Source organism: Protopterus annectens, chromosome 4.part1 (assembly GCF_019279795.1).
Source record: "Protopterus annectens isolate FY-2018-M chromosome 4.part1, PAN1.0, whole genome shotgun sequence".
NCBI classification, from domain to species: Eukaryota; Metazoa; Chordata; order Ceratodontiformes; family Protopteridae; genus Protopterus; species Protopterus annectens.
Genome location: NC_056734.1, coordinates 812,302,429 through 812,317,719, shown reverse-complemented (window position 1 = coordinate 812,317,719; position 15,291 = coordinate 812,302,429). Strand labels below are relative to the sequence as shown.

Sequence of the window (15,291 nt, the reverse complement as noted above, 5' to 3'; positions counted from 1 at the left end):
CTACAAGATAGAGCAAAATCCTTACAAGGTAAGACACCCTTGATCACTATAAGTAAAAAACTAAGAGCTCTCATAAAATCATCCAAAGCAAATTTCGAGAGAAAAATAGCTAAAGACTCAAAAGACAATCATAAGGCCTTCTTTAGCTATGTTAGAAACCTGGGAGGAAACTCCCAGATATGCTCAGAGCTAGTTCAAAATGATGTGAAGATTACTGATCCTACAGACATTGCCAACATACTGGCTGACAGGTTCAGTGCAAACTTCTCCCCCCCCCCCCAAAAGGAGAGATATCTATACCAAACGATTGTAGCCCCCCAAACATCTCCAGCGCCCAAGTGAGAACTGCTCTCTCCAAAGCAAAAAACACAGCATCCATGGGACCTGATGGTGTCCCCGGCTGTGTGCTCCATGAACTCAATGAGGAATTAAACCCACAGCTAGGACAGCTGTTTAATCAAAGTCTTACCTCTGGATACATTCCAGGAGTGGCGCACTGCAACTGTGGTACCACTTCACAAAGGCGGTGCCTCCACCGACCCTGGAAATTACCGGCCCATTAGCTTGACAAGCCTTATCTGCAAAGCCATGGAGAGGATCATAATGGACCTCATAAATAAAGACATAGGGAATTTGCAGACTTTGGATCCAACCCAGTTTGGCTTTGTCAAAGGCAGATCATGCCTTTTAAACTTGGTTGACTTTTTCGAAACAGTCACCAAAGCCATTGATGAGGGAAAGGCAGTCCATACAGCCTACCTCGATCTGGCTAAGGCCTTTGATACAATACCCCACTTGGGTATCATTGAAAAACTCATCAGCTTAAATGTCAACCCATACATCACAAGATGGGTTGCAAACTGGCTGAGTGACAGAACCCACAGGGTCAGAGTTGCTGGCGCCATGTCAGACTCAAAGCCTGTCACAAGTGGTGTCCCACAGGGCTCAGTCCTGGGCCCACTCTTGTTTGGCATCTACTTTTCCGAAGTACAAGCAAACACAGGAGGGTTATGGCTGACAAAGTTTGCAGATGACTGCAAACTGGGCGCCATAGTAGAAAACACATCTGATACAGATATCCTTCAGAAGGGTCTCACAGAAACGGATAACTGGTGCCAGAGCCACGGCCTAAAGTTAAATGCCAAAAAATGCATAGTCATACCCTTCGGGAAAAACAAGGTTACCCCTAGCTACCAAATAGGTGGCAATCCACTGAGCACAGAAGAAGTTATCAGGGACCTGGGGACCCAGGTTGATAGTAGTCTGTCATTCGACACCCATGTAGCTAAAGTAGTTAGGAAGACCTTCTACATTGCCCACCTTATCATGAAGGGATTCTCATCTAGATCAAGGGAGGTCATAGTCTCCATTTACTCATCACTCATCAGACCAATGATTGAGTACAATGCCCCATTCGGAATGTATCTGACCCGACACTTGCAGCAGCTGGAGAGGCCACAAAAGTTCCTCACCAAAAGGATAAAGGGTCTCAAAAATCTGTCCTATGCTGCCCGACTGAAAAAACTCCAGCTCTATTCAGTCGCTTACCGCTTGCTCAGAGGTGACCTTTGCCTAACATACAAGGCCATGTCAAACCCAGATTTGATGAATATGCTTCACCTCAAAAATCTAGATCCATCAGAGCCACAAGGGCGGGAGACTTAAACCTTGACACGGCTATTAATAGGACGTGCTGGAGGGATAGATTCATCACCCAAAGACTCCCTATGCTGTGGAACAAAATCCCGGTACATGTGAGGCAGAGCACCTCGCTGGCCTTGTTCAAGAGAAATCTTGACCAATGGATGGGAGATCACAGATATACCCCAGGGATAACCTCAGTGTCACTGCTCGACAGAGGCACAGCAAAATAATGGGTATAGTTCCCATACTAAAGGGGTGGCGTAAGCCACAAAACGATGGGCTAGGCTTGTAAATGCCCTCGGGCAGATAGCCTAGTATGAACCTATGAACCTATGAATCTGAAAAACATGCTGAGTGCTTCCATCTCAAACTCGCCAATGAATGGAACTGTGGACAGCAGCACAGACTCTACAAGGTGCCTTTTGGGGGAAGAGTTGTACAGGCCAACCGCTTTGGGCATCTACTGTGGTGTACAGTATCCTCAAGATAGGAGAACACGGATCATAGACTGTGCACCGTGGTATGGCTAGCCACTCAATGGTATAAAATATGGCTCTAGGTAATTCTGTCATGTTGACTGTCTCCCCTGACAGCAAAGTTACATATTGATAGAGTGCATAGGCGCAGGTCCCTGCAGCCTGGCTTTACTCTCCACCTCCTCAGGTTTAGGACCAGTCTAAAAACTGGCAATAGAACATTTATTAGTATTGTCCCTTTCCCCTGAAACTTAATCCTGTGATCGGTTGCAGAATTAGTTATACCATTCCCATTCTCATCCGCTTGTTAGTTGTACTCCTACAGCAACAGGACACACTCTTTTTCCTGAATGCATATGCTGTACAGGGCTCTGTAGCACAGAGAGGTGGAGCCCTGGCTGCGACTCAAGTAACTGGGGTCTGTTTAGCTGCCAATAACTCCACCAGATGGGACCTCTGTTTAATGTCTTAACCAATGTTTTAGTTCTTTTTACGTTTGTTTAGTTCTGTACTGAACACAGTGGTACCAGTCTCCTAAGAGTTCTTTAGGTGAAGTTATTGGATTTACTTCTGATCTGTAGGCTGACACAAGCAAGTAGACAGCAATTTTCAGTGTAATCTTGTTTTTCAAATATGGAGTGCATTTTTTCATAAATGGGTAATTTATTTTATGTATTTTATTAGTCTTCACAGTCTAACATTTTAGATCGGTTTTCATTTTCTTCCTTTTTAGTTTTGAATGCAAAATATACCTACTTTTTTATAGCACCAAGTATTGGTAATAATGCATATATCATTGGCAAAACATAATCTGATATGGAAAGTATTACCAGTCTTTGAGGAAATTGAATTAAGCATGTCTTCAGTCCATCTGCTAGGCCTGATCTTAAAAGCATTAAGTAACTTACAGGTTGTTATACTTTGTTCCCCTTTAGTTTCTGGTGATGACACAAATCGGGATATGGAACATGTTCCTCGTGAGTCTGGCACAACAGCTGCTACATTATCGTCTAGAGATGAAAAGCAAGAAACTGTGGTAGTGAGGCCTTATCCCCAGGTTCAGAGTCACACTCAACTGACAGCTCTCAGCCAGCATTCTTCCCTGCCATCAGGATCTTCCGTTCCCATCACAGCTCCTCAGCCTCCTTCTCACCTAGCCCAAGCAATGTCCCTGCCTTTTCCAGAGAGCTTACTGAAGGTAGTTATTTATTTTTCTTGTTTCTGTCTGTATTTGTTCTACAGCAAATGTTGCTTTTTTCTGCAGATAACAGTAAACAATCTCCATTTTGTTTCATATTTGGCACAGATGTAGTGTTATGACTATGGACGTTATTGTAGTATAGTAATAGTAAAACTGTGTGACAGTAGAATTGCTTGTCAATACACCACTACCTTTTCTCCAGTTTTACTTAAGAGGAAAGAAGATAATCAACACTTGGTCGAGATCATGTTTGACAGTAGGGCAGACAGTGTTGTCACTGCTCCCTACTGTGAGAATCATCATGCAAAATGTACGTCATGCAAAAAGAAAAGAAAAAAAAAGACCAGTAGGAAATTTAAATAGGATTTTTGAGCACTTGGGGCAATCTGGTGAAAAGACATTCTAGATACTATTTTTAGGTATTCTGAAACATGTAAGAGTGTTAAAAGGTTTTTATTTGTAGTGTTATATTATGCTCCAGTTAATGGAGAGAGGGGTAGAATTGAAGATTTCAGCTGTACAAGATATAAATGGCAAATTTTGTTGAATGCATGTGGGGCAAAGATTTAAACACTAGTGTCAATTATAAATCTGTTTTAAAAGAAAAAAAACAAAGAATGTATGTGGTGTTACGTAGTCAGTCATGTGACAGCCACTTTTAGTATTTAAGATACTCGGCGGTGGTGGTGCTATGGCAGCGTTGTCGCCTCACAGTAAGACGCTGACCGGTTCGACTCTCAGCTAGAGCGTCTTCTGCGTGGAGACATTCGTGAATGGGCGTACCTTCGTTGAAGGTTGTGCATTAGGGCTGGCAACTCAGCACGTAAAAATCAACTGCCAATCATTAGCGGACCGGCGTTCCGCTGTGGCGACCCCTAACCGGGAAAAGCCGAAAGACACAACAAGACTCCAATGTAACTGACATTTTGATTAAGTCTTGTATCCATTAGAGAGATTTTTGAAATTAAAGCTCCAACTTCATTATCTGTATTATTTTATTAAAGTTTTCAGTGGTAGTGGAATGTGTTTCCATAGTTTCTATGCACTATTTCAGTATAGCATCATCTGCAATATAGATGGAGACAATAGTGAATAGCTTTTTAACAGAGAAGTGTTGTCTAGTGAAAAGCAGTAATTTAGGTTTTTTTTAGGGTGCAGAAGTAGTTGTGAATTATTTATTTATTTTTTTAAGCAATGTAAAGATCACTGGTGAATGTTATGGAGCCTATTATAGATCCTTGTGGGACACCACTACTTACTGACAAGAAGGCGAAAAAATTATTTTTCCATTTCACTGCATGTGCTCTGTTTGAGGGGTAGCTATGGAACCATTGCAGTATAGAGTTGGTGAGCCCTAAGGGTGACAGTTTATGTAAGAGTTTTGGGTGGGAGATGGTATCAAAAGTTTTTGATAAGTCTGGAAAATAGTGGAGACTAGACTTCCTGTGTTTCTATGGATGTTGACAGTTTTAACAAAATTTAGCAAAGTAGTAGTTATGCTGTTATAGGACAGAAGCCATGTTGGGGTTGAATTCAGAAGGTGGTTATCTAGTCAATAGTTGACAAGTTGTTTATGAATACATTTTTCTAATATTTTTAACAGAAGAGATAAAATGACAATTTGGCCTATTGTTTGAAAGATCTGTATTAATGCCAACCTCTTGCAGTGGAATAATGAATGATTTTTCCATAGCGAGGAGACTTTTTTTTCAGATATGGACTGATTTATCTGAATTGAAACTGGATATGCAATAGCTTCAGCTGCCATTCTAAGATATTAGTCCGGTAAATTGTCAGTCAGTTGTAGTAGGTTTTAGTTTTTTGTAGTGTCTGTGGTAAGCAGTTGGAAGGAGAAGTGTTGACAGAGGTTATGTGATTGGGACCCCAAGAACTTGATTAATGGGCTAGTTGGTTAATGACTACAAAGTGGGTATTGAATTGGTTGTCTGTGGCTATCATTTTGTTTCTGTGTATTTGGTGTTGGCTGTATAGCCTGTACAAAATTTTATTGATTTGAGACACAGAACAGTATGGGATTATTATTGTGTATATTTTCATTGGTTTAGTGGTAGATTTTCTTATCTTTGGCAATGGTATAGCCACGGAGTACCAATAAGTGCTCCAACACCACTGTTGTTACTGTCACAATTTCCTAATAAAGCCAAACAAATACTTGCAGTAAAATTGTAATGTCCACTGTAATAGCTGCCAAAATTCCGTAGTTAATCCAAACTACTTTTTGCCAAATAACGCTCCAATTGCGTTCTGAACAGCATGCCAACTCCAAGTTTAAAATAGCTTGTTTATTGACATAGATACTCGTATAGTTCTAAATAAACCTCTACAAATTCATGTCCGAGGTTGTACAAACTAACGCTTGAAGCTTAATACTTCTTCTTCTTCTTCTTCTTTTGGCTTTATCCCGGTTAGGGGTCGCCACAGCGGATCACCTGTCCGCACATTGAATGGCAGTGGAGTTTTACGGTGTCGAGTTGCCAGCCCGGCGCCCAACCTTCCACAGAAGGCACACTCACACGCACACCTAGGGCCAATTTAGAGTGTCCAATCCACCTGCAGCATGTCTTTGGGATGTGGGAGGAAACCGGAGCACCCGGAGGAAACCCACGCGACCACAGGGAGGACATGCAGACTCCGCACAGAAGGCACCCCAGCTGAGGATCGAACCAGAGAACCTCTTGCTGTGAGGCGGCAATGCTAACCACTGCACCACCGTGGCTGCCCAACGCTTGAAGCTTAATACTATAAAACATTAAAACAGTAAACGGACATTCAGTATAGTGTAGTGCTATCCATGCATGCACTTCAGGGAGTTTTGTTGGGGAGTTTTGTTTTATTTACTATACAAACTTACAAAGTACTTGTATGAAAGCCATGATGGGACATGTGGGTGAGGTGTTAGTGATTTAAAGGAGGTGATGAGCATATGCTGTCTGGTTCCTGTATGTGCTGAATTGGGCCTGGGTTTGAGTGGGCGTCATCTTTATTTTATGTTTAAAAGTTAATTTGTGAGTAAATGGCTGTTTTGGATACTCTTACTTGAATAGTAGGATATATGAGCAATGGTACAGGTAGGGTGGGATTGGCAGATAAGGTTCAGAAGTATTTTTCCGGACACAGTAGTAGGATAATACAGGTAGGGTGGGATTGGGAGATGAGGTTCAGAAGTATTTTGCTGGACACAATATAAGAATTTTGTTGGAATTGCAAGGGTAATGGAGGTTGCTAGGATGTTAAGTATGCAAGTAGAAAAGAGATAGTAGTATGAGGGCTTGTAGGAAAAACATGCTTCTGAGGAGTTTGAAAAGCGAGATGTTGAGGCTATAGTTAAAACTGGAAATTGTGAGAATTTATTTGGGGAAAAATTGTTGAACTGTAGAAGAGTAGACTTAGATGTGCTGTTAGGGAGAGTTCTGAATAGGAGTGGATATAGCGCAAAGTAGCATGGACAGGAGAAAGACTCTTAGGAATGATGTTAAAAGTTAGTTGGAAGTTGGGAAGTAGGTGAAAAGAAAAGAGTGTTTGTATAATATCCGTAAAGTTGTTTGGTGAGGTTAGAGAATTGGTTTATTGGGTGAAAGGTGTGTGTGGGAAGTCTAATGGTAGAGTCCTGATCCAGACTTGGTCCTTTTTTTGTACTGTAGGTATGCACACAGTAATCTCAGCATGCCCTCCATGTAAGAGTGCATCGGTATACGATATGTACTGATGCTTGTTTTCTGAGGGCTTTTCCCTGATTTCTCTGAAGAATGAATAGGAAACTGGTTTGCAGCAATTTTCTTAGACTTTTATTACCATGGATCATATTGTTTGTTGCTTTGCTTTGTGAGCTCTGCAAGACTTAACCTGCCTTAAGTAGAAGTGCTGAGAATTGTTGCTCCTTTTGTATTATGGAAGGAGATTGGTAATTTCCATAGGAAAAGTGAAAGAAGAAAAAAGCTGGCAGAAAGTAATGCTGGATAAATTTAGCAGATATGGCAGACCATGTAGTATATTGGGTCACGGTGGAAGAAGGACTGGTAGTTCAAAACTTTATAGTTGCAGTAAAGATGGGAGAGAAGGTATAAGCAGTATGTATAGATTGGGTCCTAAATCTTAGTGGTAGACTTGAGGACCAACTAGTCAGAAAATGCACATTGATATAGCAAAGTCCTTCACAATAAACTCATTGAAATTAAAAATTCATCACATCATCTAAGAATAGGTGATGGTTTAAAACTGCTTTATCCATTCAACAGCACAGAGTAAAAAGAATTCAGGAGAGTACACATGCTTTATTTGAAATAAGAATCAGCAGTTAAAAGCTGTGCATGCTAAAACTAATTCTACTTTTAAAATATTTTTTGTAGCCCACTTTAAAGGCAACCATACAGTCTCGCCCAATTGCCCCAGCTCCATCTTCTGGGCAGACTCATGTCAGTGCTCAGTCAAAGCTTCAGGGTCACATGACTGTAACCATGGAGAGTGCTATGCCCCAAGCTTCAGCTATTCCTGTAGCAACCATCAGTGGACAGCAGGTATGGTCTTTCATTTTAATATTCTTGTATCAAATTATCTGTTGCGTTCAGAACATGGTTGTTGTTTGTGCATTTTTCTCAGTGGTTGAATAAGAGTATTGTTCTGTCATTCTAACAATGCAGGTATAATCAGGCCTTCTATGCTGGAGAACTCAAATTTAACAGTTTGAAAGTCTGTAAGTCATGATAGTAGGTAACTGTTCATTTGCCTCATGGCAAAAAAAATTAAGCTTAATACTTACTCGTACTTTCTACAAGGAACTTGCTTTGCCCTAGGAATGGAACAGTGATATTTTCAACTTTTATGTTATGATTAAAACATGCATTTAAGGATTATAGTAATACTTCATTAGTAGGGAATACAATACAGATGGGAGGTTCCCCTCTTCCCCCACCCTATTTACTGGGTGGATGGTGTGACGATTGGGGAGAGATGGGCGAAGGCTGCCAACCTAGTCAAATAGAATTTGATACATAATTCTATCAGCTGTATAAATAAATGTAACATTATTCTTGATAATAAAAGTAAAATACTGGCCCAGTGAAGCATGATGTGACACTTTCATGTTAGAATTCGGCTCCACTGTGACTGCATGAAGGTTTCATGCCCATTGTTTTAAGGCTAAAGTTTATGACCAGAATTTAGATGTGGAAGGTGCTTTATTGCTCTAGTTTCTGTTAGAATATACATGTGAAATGTCTTCTATTGTTGTAAGTTTCTGTGCAGGTGTTAGATTGCTAAATAATGCAGTTTGTTTGTCTGGGAAAACCTAAGTGTCAAAAATGATGTAATCTGGGGAGGGACCCAGCAAACATGTTTGTTAGTAATGTTTAAATACTGTTTCTCAGAAGAGACTAGAAGCATCTTGATATCCAACTTATCAGCACTCTGCCTTATGCTCACATGTAAATGTTAGCACTGTGATTTCTTGTAGGAATAGTTAAAGCTAGTAAAGATTAATTATGTATTTTTCTTTGAAATCAGACTGTCCTACTGTATTATTTTAAGTTTCTGTGTGATCTCTGAACACTTAGATATCTCCGTGGTGTAGTAGATGTCCTTCATGGATGCATCTGCAGTCATAACAAGTGGGTTGTCCTGTCGTCAGGCAGCCCTGCAGTCGGCCGGATTCCAAAGTCCGGGTCCGGCTTCGGCTGATGTCGCACTCCACCCGACGTCATCTCTGTTGGTCTTCGGGTATAAAAGCATCAGCCGACGCCATTTTCCCCGTCTTTCTTGCCGCGTGGCGCCCGAAGCAGAAGCTGTTCGCAAGTGCCGGTCGGTCGGATGCAGAGATTACTTCTACCGAATACTACTTCGAAGACTTCTAAAGCTAAGTACCCCGTTGGGGACTCTTTCTTGCCTCAGCCGATGTCAGAAAAAGTTAACAATTGTTTAACCTGTGGGAAACAAATACCTCATAAAGATTTCCACTCTTACTGTCTGCCTTGTTTAGGCCCAGCCCACGACGTAGCAGCCTGTTCGGCCTGTGCCTCTTTCAACCGCGACGCTTAGGCGTCGGTCGGAGTTTGCAGAACAGTTATTCGGTACTGATTTTGCGTACATTATGCCGTCGGATCCTCCGACTACCCAATCTTCCAAAAAACGCAAAGATAAAGACCGACACTCGCGGTCCGCGGTTTCGGCGGAAACCACGGCAAAGCAAACCAAGAGTGTCTCGGTTTCGGCCGAAACCGAGAAAACTGCTCAAAGTACAGCTGAACCTATTCTTACAACTGAGGCCCCTGCTACAACTCTTGAATCGACCTCAGAAATTTTACCCACTACGGTGGTTGACTTATCAGACACCATCCCCTTGGATGTCTCTACCCCAGCACGTGGTGCTGCTAGGCCTCCAGCAGCCATGTCCATTAAGGCCTTCGCCAGGGCTAAAGCAGCCAAGACTACTAAATCAGTGCCTGTTAAACCCCCCTCATCCAGGCCCTCTTCTAGTTCTCAAATGCTTTGGCTTATCTACTGCGCCCAGAGTATTCACAAAATGCCTGGCATCAGTAATCGCCCATTGCAGACTACAGGGAATTCAAATTTACCCATACCTGGACGACTGCCTGCTACAAGGGGACAACAAAAGCAAGCTGACAACAGATTTACAAAGGGTCATTTACTTGCTACAAGGACTGGGATACACAGTCAATTTACAAAAGTCAAGGCTGATACCATCCCAAACAAGGACATTCTTGGGCGCGGAATTGGACACAGTACAACAAATGGCATTCCTGACTACAGAAAAACAAAAAGAACTTCCTCTTTACTTCTTGGCACTAACAAAACTGAACAAGTTAACAGCAAGAAAATTTCTACAGGCCTTGGGCTTCATGGCATCATGCATAATCTTGGTCCCATTTGCCAGACTACATATGAGGAAACTACAGTGGTACCTAAAGAATTTATGGTCCCAACACAGACACAGTCTAGAAACAGAAATCCCACTAATTCCATGCTTAAAACAGGAGTTCCTATGGTGGGCTCAGGCATGCCAGTCAAACCCAGGCCTACCCTTCCGCAGATGTCAACCAAGCCAGACCATCACAACAGGCGCTTCAGACCTAGGATGGGGGCCCACATGCTGGACAAATGCGTGCAAGGATTGTGGACACAGGATCAACTTCACCTGCACATCAATCTAAAAGAAATGCTGGCAGTAAAACTGGCAATCCAAAAGTTCAAACCATTCCTCAAAGAGGGCCAGTTGATGATAAGGACAGACAACACCACAGTCATGTGGTACATCAACAAACAGGGAGGCACTCATTCATACCCCCTATGCAGAATGACCTTGGAGCTGTGGACCCTGGCACTCAGCTACAACATTCAGTTACAGGCAATATTTGTACCGGGGAAAGACGATACTCTAGCAGACATACTAAGCAGAACCACTTCGGATGCCCACGAATGGAAGCTGCACCCGGACATCTTCAAGACCATCTCAAAGAAATGGGGAATGCCACAGATAGACCTATTCGCATCACCTCTCAATCACCAGCTCGAAAATTTCTGCACAAGGACATTCCACCCACTAGCATGGAAAGTGGACTCACTCTCCTTCAACTGGAAAGGCCTAACAGCATATGCATTCCCACCTCTTCCTTTGATACACAAGGTACTACTAAAAATCAAGGCAGAACGTCCAAGGATAATCCTGATAGCCCCAAACTGGCCAAGACAACACTGGTACCCACTACTGAAGAGCATGTCTCGGAACAACATGTGGCCAATACCCCTGATGCCTTTGATGTTAACTCAGAACAACTACAGCATCATACATCCAAACCTAAAAACGCTGCAACTGACTGCATGGAACATCACATAGCAGCAGCTAATCCAGAACTTTCCCAAAGAGTTAAAGACATTATTCTTGAAGCACGCAGACCTTCAACAAGAAAGAACTATGCTGGAAAATGGAAAAGGTTTGTCGTTTGGAGTACTGAAAGAGGAAAAGATGTGTCAAACATAGATATGCCTAACATTCTGGAGTATCTGGCCGAACTTCTTCATTCAGGCCTGTCCTACTCCTCCATCAAGATACATGCATCAGCTATTTCAGCAGAATACAGCTTTGATCCACCTGTTTTTTCGCACCCTTTGCTCAGGCAGTTCCTCAGAGGAATCAAGAATGTAAAACCTCCAAGGAAACCACCATTACCAGCTTGGGATTTAAACTTTGTGCTAGAAAAATTGACACTAGCACCCTTTGAACCAGCAGCAACAACAGACCTACAACACCTGTCATGGAAAACTACTTTCCTACTGGCAATTACTTCAGCAAGGAGGGTTTCAGAACTACAGGCCTTAATGGCAGTGCAACCCTTCCTAATCTTCCACCAAGATAGTGTCCTTGAGGACTAATCCTACATTTATGCCTAAGGTGGTATCCAGAGTATCTTTAAACCAGGCAATCCACCTACCTACCTTCTTTCCCAACCCACAAAACAGAGGGGAAAGAATACTGCATACCTTGGATGTACATAGACAGCTACGCTACTACTTGGACAGAACAAAAAATAGCAGAAAGACTGACCAACTTTTTGTAGCCTATGCAACAGGAAGGCCAAATGGATAGGAAATTGCATACGATACTGTTACTCCTTCCATGGAAAACCAATTCCACAGAACATAAGACCTCATTCTACAAGGGCAACAGCCACTACCACAGCCTTCTTACGAGGAGTGGCAACCAAAGACATTATTGAGGCGGCTACTTGGACCTCCGTGCATACATTTGCCAAGCATTATAATTTGCCTCTTTATTCCAGATCCCGAGCAGGGTTTGCCACTGCTGTACTGCAAGGGATCCTAAACACACCATAATCTACCTTTATCCTCCTCCCTAGTTGGCTATGGTATTCTACCCACTTGTTATGACTGCAGATGCATCCATGAAGGACATAGTACAGTTTTGTACCTACCATAAATGTAGATGTCCGAACTGGATAGCATCTGCAGTCAGGATTACCCTCCCTCCTTCCCCTCTGTGGTACTCCTAGGGTGTTTACCCTCCTAATAGCTAGCTGTTGGGGGGGAGTCTTTTATGGTGTATTTGTTTGTATATATGTACATATATGCTTATTGTTGTGTTTACCTCTATCTATTTGGAAACATTGGCATCTATCCAAATTTTACCCTGCAAGAGGGCTACTGGCATCTGGGGCAAGAAACACTGAGGAAAATGGTGTCGGCTGATGCTTTTATACCCGAAGACCAACAGAGATGACGTCGGGTGGAGTGCGACATCAGCCGAAGCCGGACCCGGACTTTGGAATCCGGCCGACTGCAGGGCTGCCTGACGACAAGACAACCCACTTGTTATGACTGCAGATGCTATCCAGTTCGGACATCTACATTTATGGTAGGTACAAAACTGTACTTTTTGTCTTGTATTTTAATTGTTTATTATTAAATATTTTTTTAAAACCTTCTACCTGTGGCCGATTTGTATAGAGATAAGCTCGAGAGTACATTGCATATTTTATAGAGGTTATTGTAATAAGCCACTCTAAAGTAAGCTGGGCAGACTACAGAGGGCATGGTTGACCATTTAAGCCGAGCAAATGTCAGGTGGGTATGGCAGAGGTCTCCTACCTAGGACATAGAGTGGGGAGTGGTAAGATAATGCCAGAACCTGCCAAAGTGGAAGCTATTCAGGCATGGCCTGCACCTGTTACCAAAACGCAGGTGAGGGCATTATTAGGGACAGCAGGGTACTACAGAAAGTTTGTTCCCAATTATAGTAGCTGCTCCCCTTACAGACCTGACTAGGAAGAACAGACCAGATAAGGAAGTGTGGACCCCAGCATGTGAGCAGGCATTTCAGAAGCTTAAGGAAGCTTTGAGAGGACCCCCTGTGTTGGCCAGTCCAGACTACATTAAAAACGTTGTTGTGCAGATGGATGCTTCAAACAATGGGGTGGAATCTGTACTTAGTCAGATTTCTTCAGAGGGAGAAGAGCACCCAGTGGTTTATCTCAGTCGTAGGCTCCAACCCAGGGAGGAATGCTATGCAGCGGTAGAAAAGGAATGTCTAGCCACAGTGTGGGCACTACAAAAACTTCAGCCTTATCTGTATGGAAGAAAATTCACTGTGATGACGGATCACAACCTTCTAACATAGTTAAATAGAGCCAGTCAGCAAAATACCAAGTTGCTAAGATGGAGTCTGGGGTTGCAAGCATATGATATGTCAGTGCAGCACCGCAGCGGGAGTAGCCATGCCAATGCAGATGGGCTCTCAATACATGGAATGGGGTGAGGTACACCCAGATAGACCTGACGCTCTCAAGCAATGTTTCTCAAGGGGCACTTGAAAAACTTGCTTGAGTTGCCCGGGGGGGGGGGATGTGACAATTGGGAAGAGATGGGTGAAGGCTGCCAGCGTAGTCAAATAGAATTCTATCAACTGTATAAATAAATGTAAAATACAGGCATATTTCTTGAGTGTAAAGAATACTGTGAAATGTGGAACTGCAAAATATGTGACAACATTGAACTCTACTGACCCAGTGAAGCATGTTGTGACCCTTTCATGTTAGAATTCGGCTCCACTGCGGCTAGATGAAGGTTTCATGCCCATTGTTTTAAGGCTAAAGTTTATGACCAGAATTTAGATGTGGAAGGTGCTTTATTGCTCTAGTTTCTGTTAGAATATACATGTGAAATGTCTTCTATTGTTGTAAGTTTCTGTGCAGGTGTTAAGATTGCTAAATAATGCAGTTAGTTTGCCTGGGAAAACCTAAGTGTCAAAAATGATGTAATTTGGGGAGGGACCCAGCAAACATGTTTGTTAGTAATGTTTAAATACTATTTCTCAGAAGAGACTAGAAGCATTTTTATCTTGCTATCCAACTTATCAGCACTCTGCCTGCTCACATGTATGTTTTAGAACTGTGATTTCTTGTAAGAATAGTTAAAGCTAGTAAAGATTAATTAGGCATTTTTCATTGAAATCAGACCTGTCCTACTGTATTATTTTAAGTTTCTGTGTGGTCTCTGAACTCTTAGATATCTCTGTGGTGTAGTAGTTTTTTCTTGTGTTTTAATTATTTATTATTAAATATTTTTTAAAACCTTCTACCTGTGGCTGATTTGTGTAGAGAATAAGCTCTAGAGTACATTGCATATTTATAGAGGTTAATGTAATAGGCCACTCTAAAGTAAGCCTTGACTGTTAGTCATACTACCATTGGATAATAATATTGCACTGTAATAATTGGACACCCTTTTAAGAGCTGATATTATTAGTTGGGTGGTGACAGTAATTACTACCGTATAGTCTGGGTAAAGGGGCACTGCTGGAGAATGTGTCAGCCTTTCCCAGGAGTGTCTGTGAAGTAGTATAAATACTTATCTCAAAGGGTATGTGTGTTGTGTCAGCTACTTGGGAAGGGACACAAAGAACTGGTTGGATAGAGAGGGTACTGGAGGTTTTAGCTTGCCCAACTAGGCTGAGACCTGGACCCTATAGCTGTGCCAGTGGGGAGTCTTATTGGGGACCTGGTGAGCAAGGGAGCAACCAGCCCCACACTGACTGTGATCTCTGTGTGCACTTAAGGGAAATTGTACTTTACTGTGTGTATTAGTTATCCTTTTCTCTTCTAGGAGACGAGCTCCCTGGTGTTAGTGGTGAGGATTGAGGCTCCTTGATTGCTGGGCCAGGGCACGGTCGTCACAGATGGTACTACTTGAACTTAATTTAGGTTGTCATGGATTGGTGATCCATGAGTATTCCCCAGTTGTTATCCTAACTGGATCCTGCAGGTTCTTTAAAACATCCCACATCATGCAGATTTTGGGAATCCAGTCACATTCACAACCGTTGCAGGCTTGGATGGATCATATTGTTTGTTGCTTTGCCTTTGGGAGCTCTGCAAGGCTTAACATGCCTTGAGTAGAAGTACTGAGAATTTTTTTTAAATCAGT

General features: G+C 42.4%; 1 protein-coding gene across 1 annotated transcript in view; it reads left to right on the top strand.

Annotated features, from left to right (window-relative positions):
* The window catches only part of SAP130 (Sin3A associated protein 130), a 547,137-nt gene that overhangs the window by 31,711 nt on the left and 500,135 nt on the right, over window positions 1–15,291 (top strand). The window contains exons 3-4 of the mRNA XM_044070859.1: window positions 3,056–3,318; window positions 7,689–7,856. Coding sequence (XP_043926794.1) covers window positions 3,056–3,318; window positions 7,689–7,856 — 431 coding nt within the window. The remainder of the gene's footprint in view (window positions 1–3,055; window positions 3,319–7,688; window positions 7,857–15,291) is intronic.